Genomic DNA, 14,566 nt, shown 5'->3' with positions numbered 1-14,566 from the left:
TAAGGGGACGCATGGGGACGTACCTGTGGTTTCCATTTCATCATCTATTCCCTCTGAGATTCCTGAATTCTTGACTGAATATCGTGACGTTTTTGAAGAACCTAAGCTTGGTTCATTACCTCCGCACCGGGAGTGCGATTGTGCCATAGATTTGATTCCGGGTAGTAAATACCCTAAGGGTCGTTTATTTAATCTGTCTGTGCCTGAACATGCTGCTATGCGAGAATATATAAAGGAGTCCTTGGAAAAGGGACATATTCGTCCTTCGTCATCTCCCTTAGGAGCCGGTTTTTTCTTTGTGGCTAAGAAAGATGGCTCTTTGAGGCCGTGCATTGATTATCGGCTTTTGAATAAAATCACGGTTAAATATCAATATCCGTTGCCACTGCTGACTGATTTGTTTGCTCGCATAAAGGGGGCCAAGTGGTTCTCTAAGATAGATCTTCGTGGGGCGTATAATTTGGTGCGAATTAAGCAGGGGGATGAGTGGAAAACCGCATTTAATACGCCCGAGGGCCACTTTGAGTATTTGGTGATGCCTTTTGGTCTTTCAAATGCCCCTTCAGTCTTTCAGTCCTTTATGCATGACATTTTCCGTGATTATTTGGATAAATTTATGATTGTGTATCTGGATGATATTTTGATTTTTTCGGATGACTGGGACTCTCATGTCCAGCAGGTCAGGAGGGTTTTTCAGGTTTTGCGGTCTAATTCCTTGTGTGTGAAGGGTTCTAAGTGCGTTTTTGGGGTTCAAAAGATTTCCTTCTTGGGATACATTTTTTCCCCCTCTTCCATCGAGATGGATCCTGTCAAGGTTCAGGCTATTTGTGATTGGACGCAACCCTCTTCTCTTAAGAGTCTTCAGAAATTTTTGGGCTTTGCTAACTTTTATCGTCGATTTATTGCTGGTTTTTCTGATGTTGTTAAACCATTGACTGATTTGACTAAGAAGGGTGCTGATGTTGCTGATTGGTCCCCTGCTGCTGTGGAGGCCTTTCGGGAGCTTAAGCGCCGCTTTTCTTCCGCCCCTGTGTTGCGTCAGCCTGATGTTGCTCTTCCTTTTCAGGTTGAGGTCGACGCTTCTGAAATCGGAGCTGGGGCGGTTTTGTCGCAGAGAAGTTCCGATTGCTCCGTGATGAGACCTTGTGCTTTTTTCTCGCGTAAATTTTCGCCCGCCGAGCGGAATTATGATGTTGGGAATCGGGAGCTTTTGGCCATGAAGTGGGCTTTTGAGGAGTGGCGTCATTGGCTTGAGGGGGCTAGACATCAGGTGGTGGTATTGACTGACCACAAAAATCTAATTTATCTTGAGTCCGCCAGACGCCTGAATCCTAGACAGGCGCGCTGGTCGTTGTTTTTCTCTCGGTTTAATTTTGTGGTGTCCTACCTGCCGGGTTCTAAGAATGTTAAGGCGGATGCCCTTTCTAGGAGTTTTGAGCCTGACTCCCCTGGTAATTCTGAACCTACAGGTATCCTTAAGGATGGAGTGATATTGTCTGCCGTTTCTCCAGACCTGCGGCGGGCCTTGCAGGAGTTTCAGGCGGATAGACCTGATCGTTGCCCACCTGGTAGACTGTTTGTTCCTGATGATTGGACCAGTAAAGTCATTTCTGAGGTTCATTCTTCTGCGTTGGCAGGTCATCCTGGAATCTTTGGTACCAGGGATTTGGTGGCAAGGTCCTTCTGGTGGCCTTCCCTGTCTCGAGATGTGCGAGGCTTCGTGCAGTCTTGTGACGTTTGTGCTCGGGTCAAGCCTTGTTGTTCTCGGGCTAGTGGATTGTTGTTGCCCTTGCCTATCCCGAAGAGGCCCTGGACGCACATCTCGATGGATTTTATTTCGGATCTTCCTGTTTCGCAGAAGATGTCTGTCATCTGGGTGGTGTGTGATCGTTTCTCTAAGATGGTCCATTTGGTTCCCCTGCCTAAGTTGCCTTCTTCTTCCGAGTTGGTTCCTCTGTTTTTTCAAAATGTGGTCCGTTTGCATGGTATTCCGGAGAATATCGTTTCTGACAGAGGTACCCAATTCGTGTCTAGATTTTGGCGAGCATTCTGTGCTAGGATGGGCATAGATTTGTCTTTCTCGTCTGCTTTCCATCCTCAGACTAATGGCCAGACCGAGCGGACGAATCAGACCTTGGAGACATATTTGAGGTGTTTTGTGTCTGCAGATCAGGATGATTGGGTTGCTTTTTTGCCTTTAGCGGAGTTTGCCCTCAATAATCGGGCCAGTTCTGCCACCTTGGTGTCTCCCTTTTTCTGTAATTCGGGGTTTCATCCTCGATTTTCTTCTGGTCAGGTGGAATCTTCGGATTGTCCTGGAGTGGATGCTGTGGTGGAGAGGTTGCATCAGATTTGGGGGCAGGTAGTGGACAATTTGAAGTTGTCCCAGGAGAAGACTCAGCTTTTTGCCAACCGCCGGCGTCGGGTTGGTCCTCGGCTTTGTGTTGGGGACTTGGTGTGGTTGTCTTCTCGTTTTGTCCCTATGAGGGTTTCTTCTCCCAAGTTTAAGCCTCGGTTCATCGGCCCGTACAAGATATTGGAGATTCTTAACCCTGTGTCCTTCCGTTTGGACCTCCCTGCATCTTTTTCTATTCATAATGTTTTTCATCGGTCATTATTGCGCAGGTATGAGGTACCGGTTGTGCCTTCCGTTGAGCCTCCTGCTCCGGTGTTGGTTTAGGGCGAGTTGGAGTACGTTGTGGAAAAAATCTTGGACTCCCGTGTTTCCAGACGGAAACTCCAGTATCTGGTCAAATGGAAGGGATACGGTCAGGAGGATAATTCTTGGGTGACTGCCTCTGATGTTCATGCCTCCGATTTGGTCCGTGCCTTTCATAGGGCTCATCCTGATCGCCCTGGTGGTTCTGGTGAGGGTTCGGTGCCCCCTCCTTGAGGGGGGGGTACTGTTGTGAAATTGGATTTTGGGCTCCCCCGGTGGCCACTGGTGGAATTGAACTGGTGTGCATCATCCTCTCTGTTCACCTGTTTCCATCAGGATGTGGGAGTCGCTATTTAGCCTTGCTCCTCTGTCACTTCCATGCCGGTCAACATTGTAATCAGAAGCCTTTCTGTGCATGTTCCTGCTGCTAGACAACTCCCAGCTAAGTTGGACTTAGTCCTTGTTTGTTTTTGCATTTTGTTCCAGTTCACAGCTGTAGTTTCGTTTCTGTGTCTGGAAAGCTCTTGTGATCTGAAATTGCCACTCTGATGTTATGAGTTAATACTAGAGTCTTAAAGTAATTTCAGGATGGTATTTTGATAGGGTTTTCAGCTGACCATGAAAGTGCCCTTTCTGTCTTCCTGCTATCTAGTAAGCGGACCTCAATTTTGCTAAACCTATTTTCATACTACGTTTGTCATTTCATCTAAAATCACCGCCAATATTTGTGGGGGCCTCTGTCTGCCTTTCGGGGAAATTTCTCTAGAGGTGAGCCAGGACTATATTTTCCTCTGCCAGGATTAGTTAGTCCTCCGGCCGGCGCTGGGCGTCTAGGGATAAAACGCAGGCTACGCTACCCGGCTACTGTTAGTTGTGCGGCAGGTTTAGTTCATGGTCAGTTTAGTTTCCATCCTTCCAAGAGCTAGTTCGTATGTTTGCTGGGCTATGTTCTCTTGCCATTGAGAACCATAACAGTAGTGTATAACACAGCCCAAGTAGTGTATAACACTGCCCACGCAGTATATAACACTGCCCACGCAGTATATAACACTGCCCACGCAGTATATAACACAGCCCAGGCAGTATATAACACAGCCCACGTAGTATATAGCAGCCAGGCAGTATATAACACAGCCCACGCAGTATATAACACAGCCCACGTAGAATATAACAGCCCACGTAATATATAGCAGTATGGGCACCATATCCCTGTTAAAAAAAGAATTAAAATAAAAAAGTTATATACTCACCCTCCGGCGTCCACCGAAGCTGTCCCGATGCGCGTGATGCTGCCGTCAGCTTCCGTTCCCAGTGATGCATTGCGAAATTACCCAGATGACTTAGCGGAGACCGCCAAGTCATCTGGGTAATTTCGCAATGCATCACTGGGAACGGAAGCTGGCGGCAGCATCGCGTGCATCGGTGGACGGCGGAAGGTGAGAATAGCACAATTTTTTATTTTTTTTTTTATTTTTAACATTATATCTTTTTACTATTGACGCTGCATAGGCAGCATCAATAGTAAAAAGTTGGTCCGGGATCGGGTGTCACACTGGCACTGACAGCTCCGCACATACGTACAGCTCCACACAGACACACACATACATACAGCTCCACACACATACAGCTCCGCACACACACACAGCCCCACACACACATACAGCTCTGCGCACACACACATACAGCTCCGCTGCTTGCACACATACAGCCCCACACACATACAGCACCGCACAGACACACACATACAGCTCCCCGCACACACACACATACAGCTCCGCTGCCAGCACACACACACATACAGCTCTGCTGCCCGCACACACACACACATACAGCCCCACACACATATAGCTCCACACACACACATACAACACCGCACAGACACACACAAACATACAGCTCCGCACACACACAGCTCCGCACACACACACATACAGCACCGCACAGACACACATACATATAGCTCCGCACACACAGAGCTCCGCACACACACACACAGCACCGCAGAGACACATACATACAGCTCCGCCCACAGACACACACATACAGCTCCGCGCACACAGAGCTCCGCACACACACACACAGCACCGCACAGACACACATACATACAGCTCTGCACACACAGAGCTCCGCACACAGACACACACATACAGCTTCGCGCACACAGAGCTCTGCACACACACACACACACATACAGCACCGCAGACACACATACATACAGCTCCGCACACACAGAGCTCCGCACACACACATACATACAGCTCCGCGCACACACGCACATACAGCTCCGCTTCCCGCACACACACACAGCCCCACACACATACAGCTCCGCACACACACACACACATACAGCACCGCACAGACACACACATACAGCTCCGCACACAGAGCTCCACACAGACACACACATACAGCTCCATGCACACACACAGCTCCGCTGCCCACGCACACACATACAGCCCCACACACATATAGCTCCACACACACACACACAGCACCACACAGACACACACATACAGCTCCGCACACACAGAGCTCCGCACACACACACACATACATACAGCACCGCACAGACACACATACATATAGCTCCGCACACACAGAGCTCCGCACACACACACACATACAGCATCGCACAGACACACATACATACAGCTCCGCACACACAGAGCTCCGCACACACAGACACACACATACAGCTCCGCGCACACAGAGCTCCGCACACACACACATACAGCACCGCACAGACACATACATACAGCTCCGCACACAGACACACACATACAGCTCCGCTGCCCGCACACACACATGCAGCCCTATACACACACACACATACAGCTCTGCACACCAGCAGTGGCAATGTTTGCTCCCAGGACCCAGATAGAGTGAGTGGGGGTGTATTATACCCCACCCCCACCACTCACTCTCTGGGTCCGTCTGCCGGGAGGAAAGATCAAACAGATATCATACATTAAGGGCTGCTGACTGTTTTCACGGCTCCTCCAGCCTCAGGCACTACAGGAAGAAACGAGGCTGAGGAATGTGAGTGAAGGGAAGGGGTGAGCACCATGAGGTGAGTCACAGACAGCCTTGCAGCAGGCAGCGCGCGGGTAGGAGCCAGGAGGGAGATGATTACAGACAGAGACAGTACACTACTTACTACTGTGTATGTACTGCTCTACTGTCTGCGAGTCCTCCAGCTCCAGGCCAGCAATGTGTGAGTCCAGGGCAGGACCCAGGGTCGGGACAGAGGGTGCCGCCGCTCCACCTCAGCAGTCACATTCCGGCCGGCACCAGTGAGGCTGTGAGCAGGGGGTCAGTGAGGTCACTGTGTCTCAGCAGGCGGAGTAGGGAGAGTCGGCACCAGCACCACGTATTCTGGCTGCCGCTCTGCCGCCCCCTGTCTTCAGGAAGGGACCCACAGGACTAGTATTAAAAAAAAAAAAAAAAGATAAAAAAAAAACAAAAACTTGCTCAGGTGCCGCTCCCCCGCCTGTCCCCGCCCTAGGCATGTGCCCTCAAGTGCCTAGTGGCAAATACGGCCCTGGTGATAACCCAAATGATGGTACAGCCACGAGACTTGGGCAAACCCACCACAAAGTCCATCCCGACCATTTCCCAGGGCCTGTCTGCCACCAGCAAGGGATAGAGTAACCCAGCTGGCCGTTGTCGAGGAGACTTATTTTTGGCGCAGGAGACACACGCCTGAATATAATCTCTGACATCACGGACCATATGTGGCCACCAGTACGTCCTCGCCAACAGCTCAGATGTTCTCTTTGTCCCAAAGTGTCCACCCACCTTGGATGAATGAGCCCAAGAGAGAATCTCCGGTCGCAAAATTAATGGGTACAAAAGTCTTGCCCGGAGGCACAGACTCTAGCGAAACCGGAGCTACGGTTCTCAGACTCTTGGAAGGGACAATAAAAACCACACATGTATGACAATAACCCACATAAGTAGTAGTTCCCATCCCATTATTAAGCACTTAATGGTATATCCCACAGTTAAGTGCTTAATAATGGGATGGGAACTACTACACATTGTAGTTAGATTTGAGGTCCGTGGTGGTGGTATTTGAGGGTTTACATATTTATGTGGGTTACTGTCTTACCCTTTCCGGTGTCACTAAAGCAGCAGCCCGTCCTAGTCTGTTTGAACTAGCGGTGGCGATGCCATGTACGCATGCGCGCCTGGACCTTACATTCTGGGCGGCTCTCGGCGTCTGTATGCTGAGGTGGTTGCCATGACTCTGGCGACCCCCACGCATGACGCCGATGCTATCGAGAGTCGCGGGTAACCACGGCAACGCTTGTGTCACTTCCGGTAAGCGTCATCGCTACTTCCGGTAGGGCGATATTTAAATCCGGCATTGTATTCATTCGATACGCCCCCTGACGAAGGAGCTTGTCTCCGAAACGCGCATCGGGCAGACCGAGGATTCATCTGTGTGCCAGCGCCATCCTTAAAGGTAATATGCACGGTGGTAGTTACCACTTTTTGGCCTGGTGCATGTGAGGGACGTTTTGAAATTTCTCCACTGGGGACTATACAGGTCCTTCTCAAAAAATTAGCATATAGTGTTAAATTTCATTATTTACCATAATGTAATGATTACAATTAAACTTTCATATATTATAGATTCATTATCCACCAACTGAAATTTGTCAGGTCTTTTATTGTTTTAATACTGATGATTTTGGCATACAACTCCTGATAACCCAAAAAACCTGTCTCAATAAATTAGCATATTTCACCCGTCCAATCAAATAAAAGTGTTTTTTAATAACAAACAAAAAAACCATCAAATAATAATGTTCAGTTATGCACTCAATACTTGGTCGGGAATCCTTTGGCAGAAATGACTGCTTCAATGCGGCGTGGCATGGAGGCAATCAGCCTGTGACACTGCTGAGATGTTATGGAGGCCCAGGATGCTTCAATAGCGGCCTTAAGCTCATCCAGAGTGTTGGGTCTTGCGTCTCTCAACTTTCTCTTCACAATATCCCACAGATTCTCTATGGGGTTCAGGTCAGGAGAGTTGGCAGGCCAATTGAGCACAGTAATACCATGGTCAGTAAACCATTTACCAGTGGTTTTGGCACTGTGAGCAGGTGCCAGGAAGCATGAAGTGCTCCAAAATCTCCTGATAGCTAGCTGCATTGACCCTGCCCTTGATGAAACACAGTGGACCAACACCAGCAGCTGACATGGCACCCCACACCACTGACTGTGGGTACTTGACACTGGACTTCAGGCATTTTGGCATTTCCTTCTCCCCAGTCTTCCTCCAGACTCTGGCACCTTGATTTCCGAATGACATGCAAAATTTGCTTTCATCAGAAAAAAGTACTTGGGACCACTTAGCAACAGTCCAGTGCTGCTTCTCTGTAGCCCAGGTCAGGCGCTTCTGCCGCTGTTTATGGTTCAAAAGTGGCTTTACCTGGGGAATGCGGCACCTGTAGCCCATTTCCTGCACACGCCTGTGCACGGTGGCTCTGGATGTTTCCACACCAGACTCAGTCCACTGCTTCCTCAGGTTCCCCAAGGTCTGGAATCGGTCCTTCTCCACAATCTTCCTCAGGGTCCGGTCACCTCTTCTAGTTGTACAGCGTTTTCTGCCACATTGTTTCCTTCCAACAGACTTACCATTGAGGTGCCTTGATACAGCACTCTGGGAACAGCCTATTTGTTGAGAAATTTCTTTCTGGGTCTTACCCTCTTGCTTGAGGGTGTCAATGATGGCCTTCTTGACATCTGTCAGGTCGCTAGTCTTACCCATGATGGGGGTTTTGAGTAATGAACCAGGCAGGGAGTTTTTAAAAGCCTCAGGTATCTTTTGCATGTGTTTAGAGTTAATTAGTTGATTCAGAAGATTAGGGTAATAGGTCGTTTAGAGAACCTTTTCTTGATATGCTAATTTATTGAGACAGGTTTTTTGGGTTATCAGGAGTTGTAGGCCAAAATCATCAGTATTAAAACAATAAAAGACCTGACAAATTTCAGTTGGTGGATAATGAATCTATAATATATGAAAGTTTAATTGTAATCATTACATTATGGTAAATAATGAAATTTAACACTATATGCTAATTTTTTGAGAAGGACCTGTATACATGTCATAGCCGTATGGGCATTTAACAGGGTGGTGACACCATTGAACATGTGGGTTAGATCCCGCCCCCTATAGCAGATATTTCAGCATAGGATATTGCAATATATAATGTTTTGATAGTGTCCTGACAGACACTTTGTTCATAGTGGTTGTACCACGACAAATAGATGATTCCCAATTTACTCTTTGCTCTATGGGTAGTACCCCTGTATACATTAAGCTGATAACAGCGGTATCATGATTTATTTTTCTGTATACATGCTTCCCTCTTTTGTATTGACAATATATAAATAGATCTAAATGTGATCCTTACCTTGGTCTGCACATCAAGGCTTTGCACAGTGGCATTTTGTTTGCTGCATGCACATGCTTCCCACTTTGTTCCATTTGTCCTGTATTATTATTTTTAAATCATGTCTTTTTATGGAATAATAAACTTTTTGTGTACTATTTATGACTTTTTTGGTCGTGTCTTTGTGGTTTCCACACTCCTGTTGTAGTATTTGGTGACGACTAGTTGATAGAAAGTCCTATGATGAGCAACAAATGATAGTGATGACTAATCAGTGATAAATATGTTGTTATATACCATTTTTATCTTTCTATGTGCTTAGTTCTGCAAAATAAAAAAGTCAGTGATTTTCTGTGCAGATTTGCAGCACATTGATCATGTCATATGTGAAAAGCTCGGTCAGAAAACTTCTTTAAGCCCTTACTATACATTTACAAGATGCAAAACTGTAGATCATATCATGTGATATACATTTATTGTTTTACAAACAAGTTATTTAGTAGTCAAACCTGTAACAAACATTACAATGCTTATGGTATATTCAGTATCTACTGTATATTGTCATTGGAGTCTGTACAATATTAACAACCTGCTAATTGTATTATGCAACATAGAAAAGTGCTTATCCAAACTGGTAGACGTTTAGCCTAATATTAGTCTAGTCATGTTGTTATACAATGCAATAATCTGACTTCTGCTGTTAAAATTTATTTGCGTTTATGATCATTTTTTGTATTTGTGTTCTTCTCGAGGTCTCAGTCTACAGATTGCACCATCGAAAGGACGAAGGGTCCCTGTGTCCAAAATCCTGAAGCTCTGTCCTTCCACCAGCTCAAACTCAAATCTCTGCAAAAGCTTGGCCATTACGACTTTCGCTTCCATCTGTACAGATAGAACATAGATATTATATGGGAGAAAGACATAATTCAGTTTGTACATGTCCAAAGCATACTTTCTTTTTCCATTCTGAATATTTTGGTGGTGTCCTTCCTCTTCGACACTTATCCATCTTTGGTACTTCAACCAGGTTTCAACATGTCTGATCTTATTTTTAAAAGAGGATAAGCAGCTGCCAGAGGTAAGAAAATCTACAAGCTCCAAAAAAATATTGTTCTACTTGAGCAATCTCTTTCCAGGAACATCTTTATTCACTTCTTAATCTTAACTCACCTGGGCAAATACTTGTCCAATACATGATCGTGGTCCAAGAGAAAATGGAAAATAAGCATAGCCAGGTCTAAAAAAAACAATAGTGATATCAGCACTGCATAATATACAGGCAATAAGGATGATATTGCAGTACACGACACTTACTTGGGAGCGTCAGGATGAAATCTGTCTGGATTGAAGACCAAGGGTTCTTGATAGAATTTCTCCATTCGGCCCATGATGTAAGAATTGAACTACAAAGAGAAAATTATGTTACCACCTACTAATACCATATGCTGTCTAACTATAAAGAACACTTAAGATGCATCTACTTTAATAGTAAACTATCTACTAATAGTACAATAAAGTTCTGAGTAAGATTAAAGCATACCTGCCATGAGCGCACATATAGGATAACACTATTTATGACCAGTATATGACTTGTATCCTATAGATTTCACCAATTTTCTATCCCTATTTTTCAGTTGTCTCTAAGTTAATGGGTGGAGACTAGCTGCTGTGATGTTCCCCAAACACTACACTCACAGACTTAAGAGATTCCTCTTCTGCTGTCTTTATGTAGTAAAAGTACAGAAGCAGCTGCAGTTTGAAGGACATTATGCAGCAGTACTGTTCAGTTTAGCTGTGAATCCAACTCGGGAGTGAATTGAAACATTTTATATAAAGCGGAATCAAATTTGCTTCACTCTGCACCTTTCTCCTGCCCCTCTCCTCTCTTTATAGCTTTCAATTGGAGGTGTAATCTGATCACTCAGTGAGTTGGCACCTTATCTTAATTAGATCAAGATGGATTTGAGCTGTTTTTCAAAGTGAATGATGAATTGGGGAAGCAGCAAAATGGAATGAAGTTGCTCATAAGTGGATAAAGGAGCATATATCTCTAATATCAATTTTTCTCATATTCACTTTAACTACTGATGTATGTAAAGTTCGTTGAAATGGCAGTGAATATTTAAGGATATCCTGAGTCAGCTCGGACTAATAAAAGATCATGATTTCATTCCTTCTGGGATACTCTGAATCGCCACAGTCTACGACCTACCATCAAAGTTGTCCTAGGAGGAATCCTCACTCCTTCGATCACCATTTCCTCCTCTAGGACTCTGGATGTCCCGGGAGCTGTAGGGTATAATCTCAAAGTTTCCTTTAAGACCTGATAAAACAAAAGGTACAAAAAAAATAATTGTATAGTTGCAAAGTGCCAAGAGAATAGATCAGCTTTTTGCTTTTGTCTTCTTGTTAGCAAGAATTCAAGAGAAGTAAGCATGCTATGGCAGCTCATAAGTTCACTTCAATCCTCTTTCCTCTGTGGGCTTTGTAAAGGATAGGATGCAACTTTCTAATAATGCAGAAAAACACAAAAATTGAGCTTAGATTAAGGTGGTATACATGCAACATAAACGCATGTTCACATTGGCCATAATTCATACAAAACCTACAAGAAACAAAATGAGCAAAAACCCTGCTGTAACTAAATAAGTAAAAAGCAAAAGTGCATTTAAATAAGCCAGGGTTCTAAGTAATACTGTTTTTGATTAAAAAAAATAGCATAAAAGCCATCCCACCATCGACAAGGTGACCCTGATCGAGACTGTCCTACGCTGTCTAATATTAAAAACATTACTATGTGTCAGAGTTGACCTCAGTGTGTGAATAAGAGCAGACATAAGGACCGGGTCCCAACCTGTGGACACCAGTCTGGGGAAGCCTTTAAATGTAATTTCTAGCTCAGGGGAGGGAGGTCACGCCCCGGCTTGTACAGAATGCAAAAATACAAAGAAAAACACAAATGCAGTAAGATTTTGATTCTGAAGCTTGGAGGGGTAAATATGCCTTATGATTGTAGAACTTCTGGATGTAATTTTAAAATACTGGGCAAAGTAACTTTACTATAGTTAGCTTAAAGGGTAACTCATTTTTTTTTTAAAGTTTGATTAGTTGTAGCCAATATTTTCTGGGGTTGAGAGAAAAGATTTGCAGAACCTAGTCTAGTGGTCATATCTCCATGGCCCAAAGACCAGAGCACTACAAGCCTCCTAGTATTTACTGGCTTCTGAACTGGCTCTTCTTATTAGTAGTGCTTCAAGCCACCACAATGACATTGCACCGGACCTACCAATCCAAGAGGTTTTTCAGAAGCCGAATGGTAGGTAGGGTTTTCAGCGGGCTGGTATGGTACATACAGGCTACCAATTCAGTCTCTGGAACTGCAAATAGTTTGCTTAACTCTATTAATACTTATAATGGTGGGGTTTGGGTCTAGAGACCCCCAATTTTTGTTCAAAGGAAAATTCAAAAGTGCTCATCCTATCTGCGAGTACAATTAAAGTGATGTACGAAGCCATCAACTTTCTACTGAGCCCTTCCAATGCTTTGCTCAAACTCCAGTAATGCTTTGTTCAATTGTTGGGGGTCTCTGGACCCTGACTCCCCACCACCAATCAAGACCCAGTCCCTGTAGATACATCATATTAAACCTTTTTAAAGGTTAATTAAACTTTTATCTAACATTAGTAAAATTACTTTGCTAGGTGTTCTCATATACATTATATACTGATATATAATATCCTATGTATTTATTTATTATAGTTGAATATAATTTTTAATATATTTCTTATACATTTAGTAACCATTCCATTCATAGCAATTGTGAAAACGCATTGCCTGATACGATGGCTACTATCAACGGGGTTTGTCAGAGTTTTGCTGTGGTGTCCATTGTTTTGATAGTAAGGTAAGTACTGCATGTTCCAAATCCAAATGTGAACAGAGTTTAATTTCAATATGAACCCTTATGGGTTTTTTATTTGCATTAAGTGTGGTTGTAATTAGGAATATTTTAATTAATTTTGTTGCTTCATCTGTGTGAGTACCTGGGACAGATATTGCAACTTTCCAAGGTCTTCATATTCAATGTCTCTTTTGGAGCCAAAAACTTCATCCACTTCAGCCTGGACTCTGAGGAACCAAAATTATTATCTGTCCAAGTAGTAATATACCGCATAGGTTCTATAGTTATTATATTAATCTGATAATGTGGAATGCTTGGTAAAATATGTCTTGCCTAGTTTCAACCTGCAGATATGTGGTCAGATGTGTTGACAATACTCCAAGAGACTGTGACTTTTTGACCTTCTGAGGATCAATGATTCTTGTTTATTAATGGAAGTTAACATTGCTTGTCTATCACTTTGCAAAAATGGCCAATGATTGAACCCCCTTGATAAAAAAAAAAAACCCTGACCCTGGCATATTCCCTGGAGCCATATTGACCTAGTAAATAAAGGCCCCGTCTCACATAGCGAGATCGCTAGCGAGATCGCTGCTGAGTCACAAGTTTTGTGACGCAACAGCGACCTCAGTAGCGATCTCGCTATGTGTGACACGTACCAGCGACCAGGCCCCTGCTGTGAGATCGCTGGTCGTGTCGGAATGGCCTGGGCCGTTTTTTGGTCGTTGAGGTCCCGCTGACATCGCTGAATCGGTGTGTGTGACACCGATCCAGCGATGTCTTCACTGGTAACCAGGGTAAGCATCGGGTTACTAAGCGCAGGGCCGCGCTTAGTAACCCGATGTTTACCCTGGTTACCAGCGTAAATGTAAAAAAAAACAAACAGTACATACTCACCATCTGATGTCCGTCAGGTCCTTTGCCGTCTGCTTCCCACACTGACTGAGCGCCGCAAAGTGAAAGTGAAAGTACAGCACAACGGTGACGTCACCGCTGCGCTCTGCTCTCACTGTACGGCCGGATCTCAGTCAGAGCGGGAAGCAGACGGCAAGGGACCTGACGGACATCAGATGGTGAGTATGTACTGTTTGTTTTTTTTTACATTTACGCTGGTAACCAGGGTAAACATCGGGTTACTAAGCGCGGCCCTGCGCTTAGTAACCCGATGTTTACCCTGGTTACCCGGGTGCTGCAGGGGGACTTCGACATCGTTGAAGACAGTTTCAACGATGCCGAAGTCGTTCCCCTGATCGTTGGTCGCTGGAGAGAGCTGTCTGTGTGACAGCTCCCCAGCGACCACACAGCGACTTACCAACGATCACGGCCAGGTCGTATCGCTGGTCGTGATCGTTGGTAAATCGCTATGTGTGACGGGGCCTTAAGTGTGTTGTCTCTGTGGTCTCAGGCCGTATCTATCTCAATAGCTGACACTTTGTAGCATAGATCAGGCTACTATAAGAATGGTAGAAATATAAACGACTTCATTTTTAAACAAAGTGGATTTACCTTGTCAGGATCTCTGGGTTACGCGCTAACTCCATCACCACAAAGGAAAGCTGGTTGGCCGTTGTTTCTTGTCCTTAAACCAAATGCAAATCACTA

The 14,566-nt window shown here is 44.9% G+C and overlaps 2 protein-coding genes across 3 annotated transcripts in view; both read right to left on the bottom strand.

Annotated features, from left to right (window-relative positions):
- Positions 1 to 9,365, bottom strand: part of LOC143777838 (cholesterol 24-hydroxylase-like) — a 183,014-nt gene extending 173,649 nt beyond the window's left edge. The window contains exon 1 of the mRNA XM_077267342.1: positions 9,085 to 9,365. Coding sequence (XP_077123457.1) covers positions 9,085 to 9,158 — 74 coding nt within the window. The 5' untranslated portion in view covers positions 9,159 to 9,365. The remainder of the gene's footprint in view (positions 1 to 9,084) is intronic.
- Positions 9,366 to 9,516: 151 nt separating this feature from the next.
- The window catches only part of LOC143777874 (cholesterol 24-hydroxylase-like), a 34,312-nt gene continuing 29,262 nt past the window's right edge, over positions 9,517 to 14,566 (bottom strand). For both annotated transcript variants that reach the window (XM_077267344.1, XM_077267345.1), the window contains 6 exons: positions 14,471 to 14,543; positions 13,107 to 13,191; positions 11,276 to 11,386; positions 10,378 to 10,466; positions 10,234 to 10,300; positions 9,517 to 9,945 (listed from right to left, as the gene is read on the bottom strand). In XM_077267344.1, the coding sequence (XP_077123459.1) occupies positions 9,787 to 9,945; positions 10,234 to 10,300; positions 10,378 to 10,466; positions 11,276 to 11,386; positions 13,107 to 13,191; positions 14,471 to 14,543 (584 nt within the window). In that variant the 3' untranslated portion in view covers positions 9,517 to 9,786. The remainder of the gene's footprint in view (positions 9,946 to 10,233; positions 10,301 to 10,377; positions 10,467 to 11,275; positions 11,387 to 13,106; positions 13,192 to 14,470; positions 14,544 to 14,566) is intronic.

The sequence above is a fragment of the Ranitomeya variabilis genome, chromosome 1, assembly GCF_051348905.1.
Source record: "Ranitomeya variabilis isolate aRanVar5 chromosome 1, aRanVar5.hap1, whole genome shotgun sequence".
In the NCBI taxonomy this organism is placed as follows: Eukaryota; Metazoa; Chordata; class Amphibia; order Anura; family Dendrobatidae; genus Ranitomeya; species Ranitomeya variabilis.
Note: the sequence above shows the minus strand (reverse complement) of the source record. Positions and strands in the feature narration are given on the sequence as shown.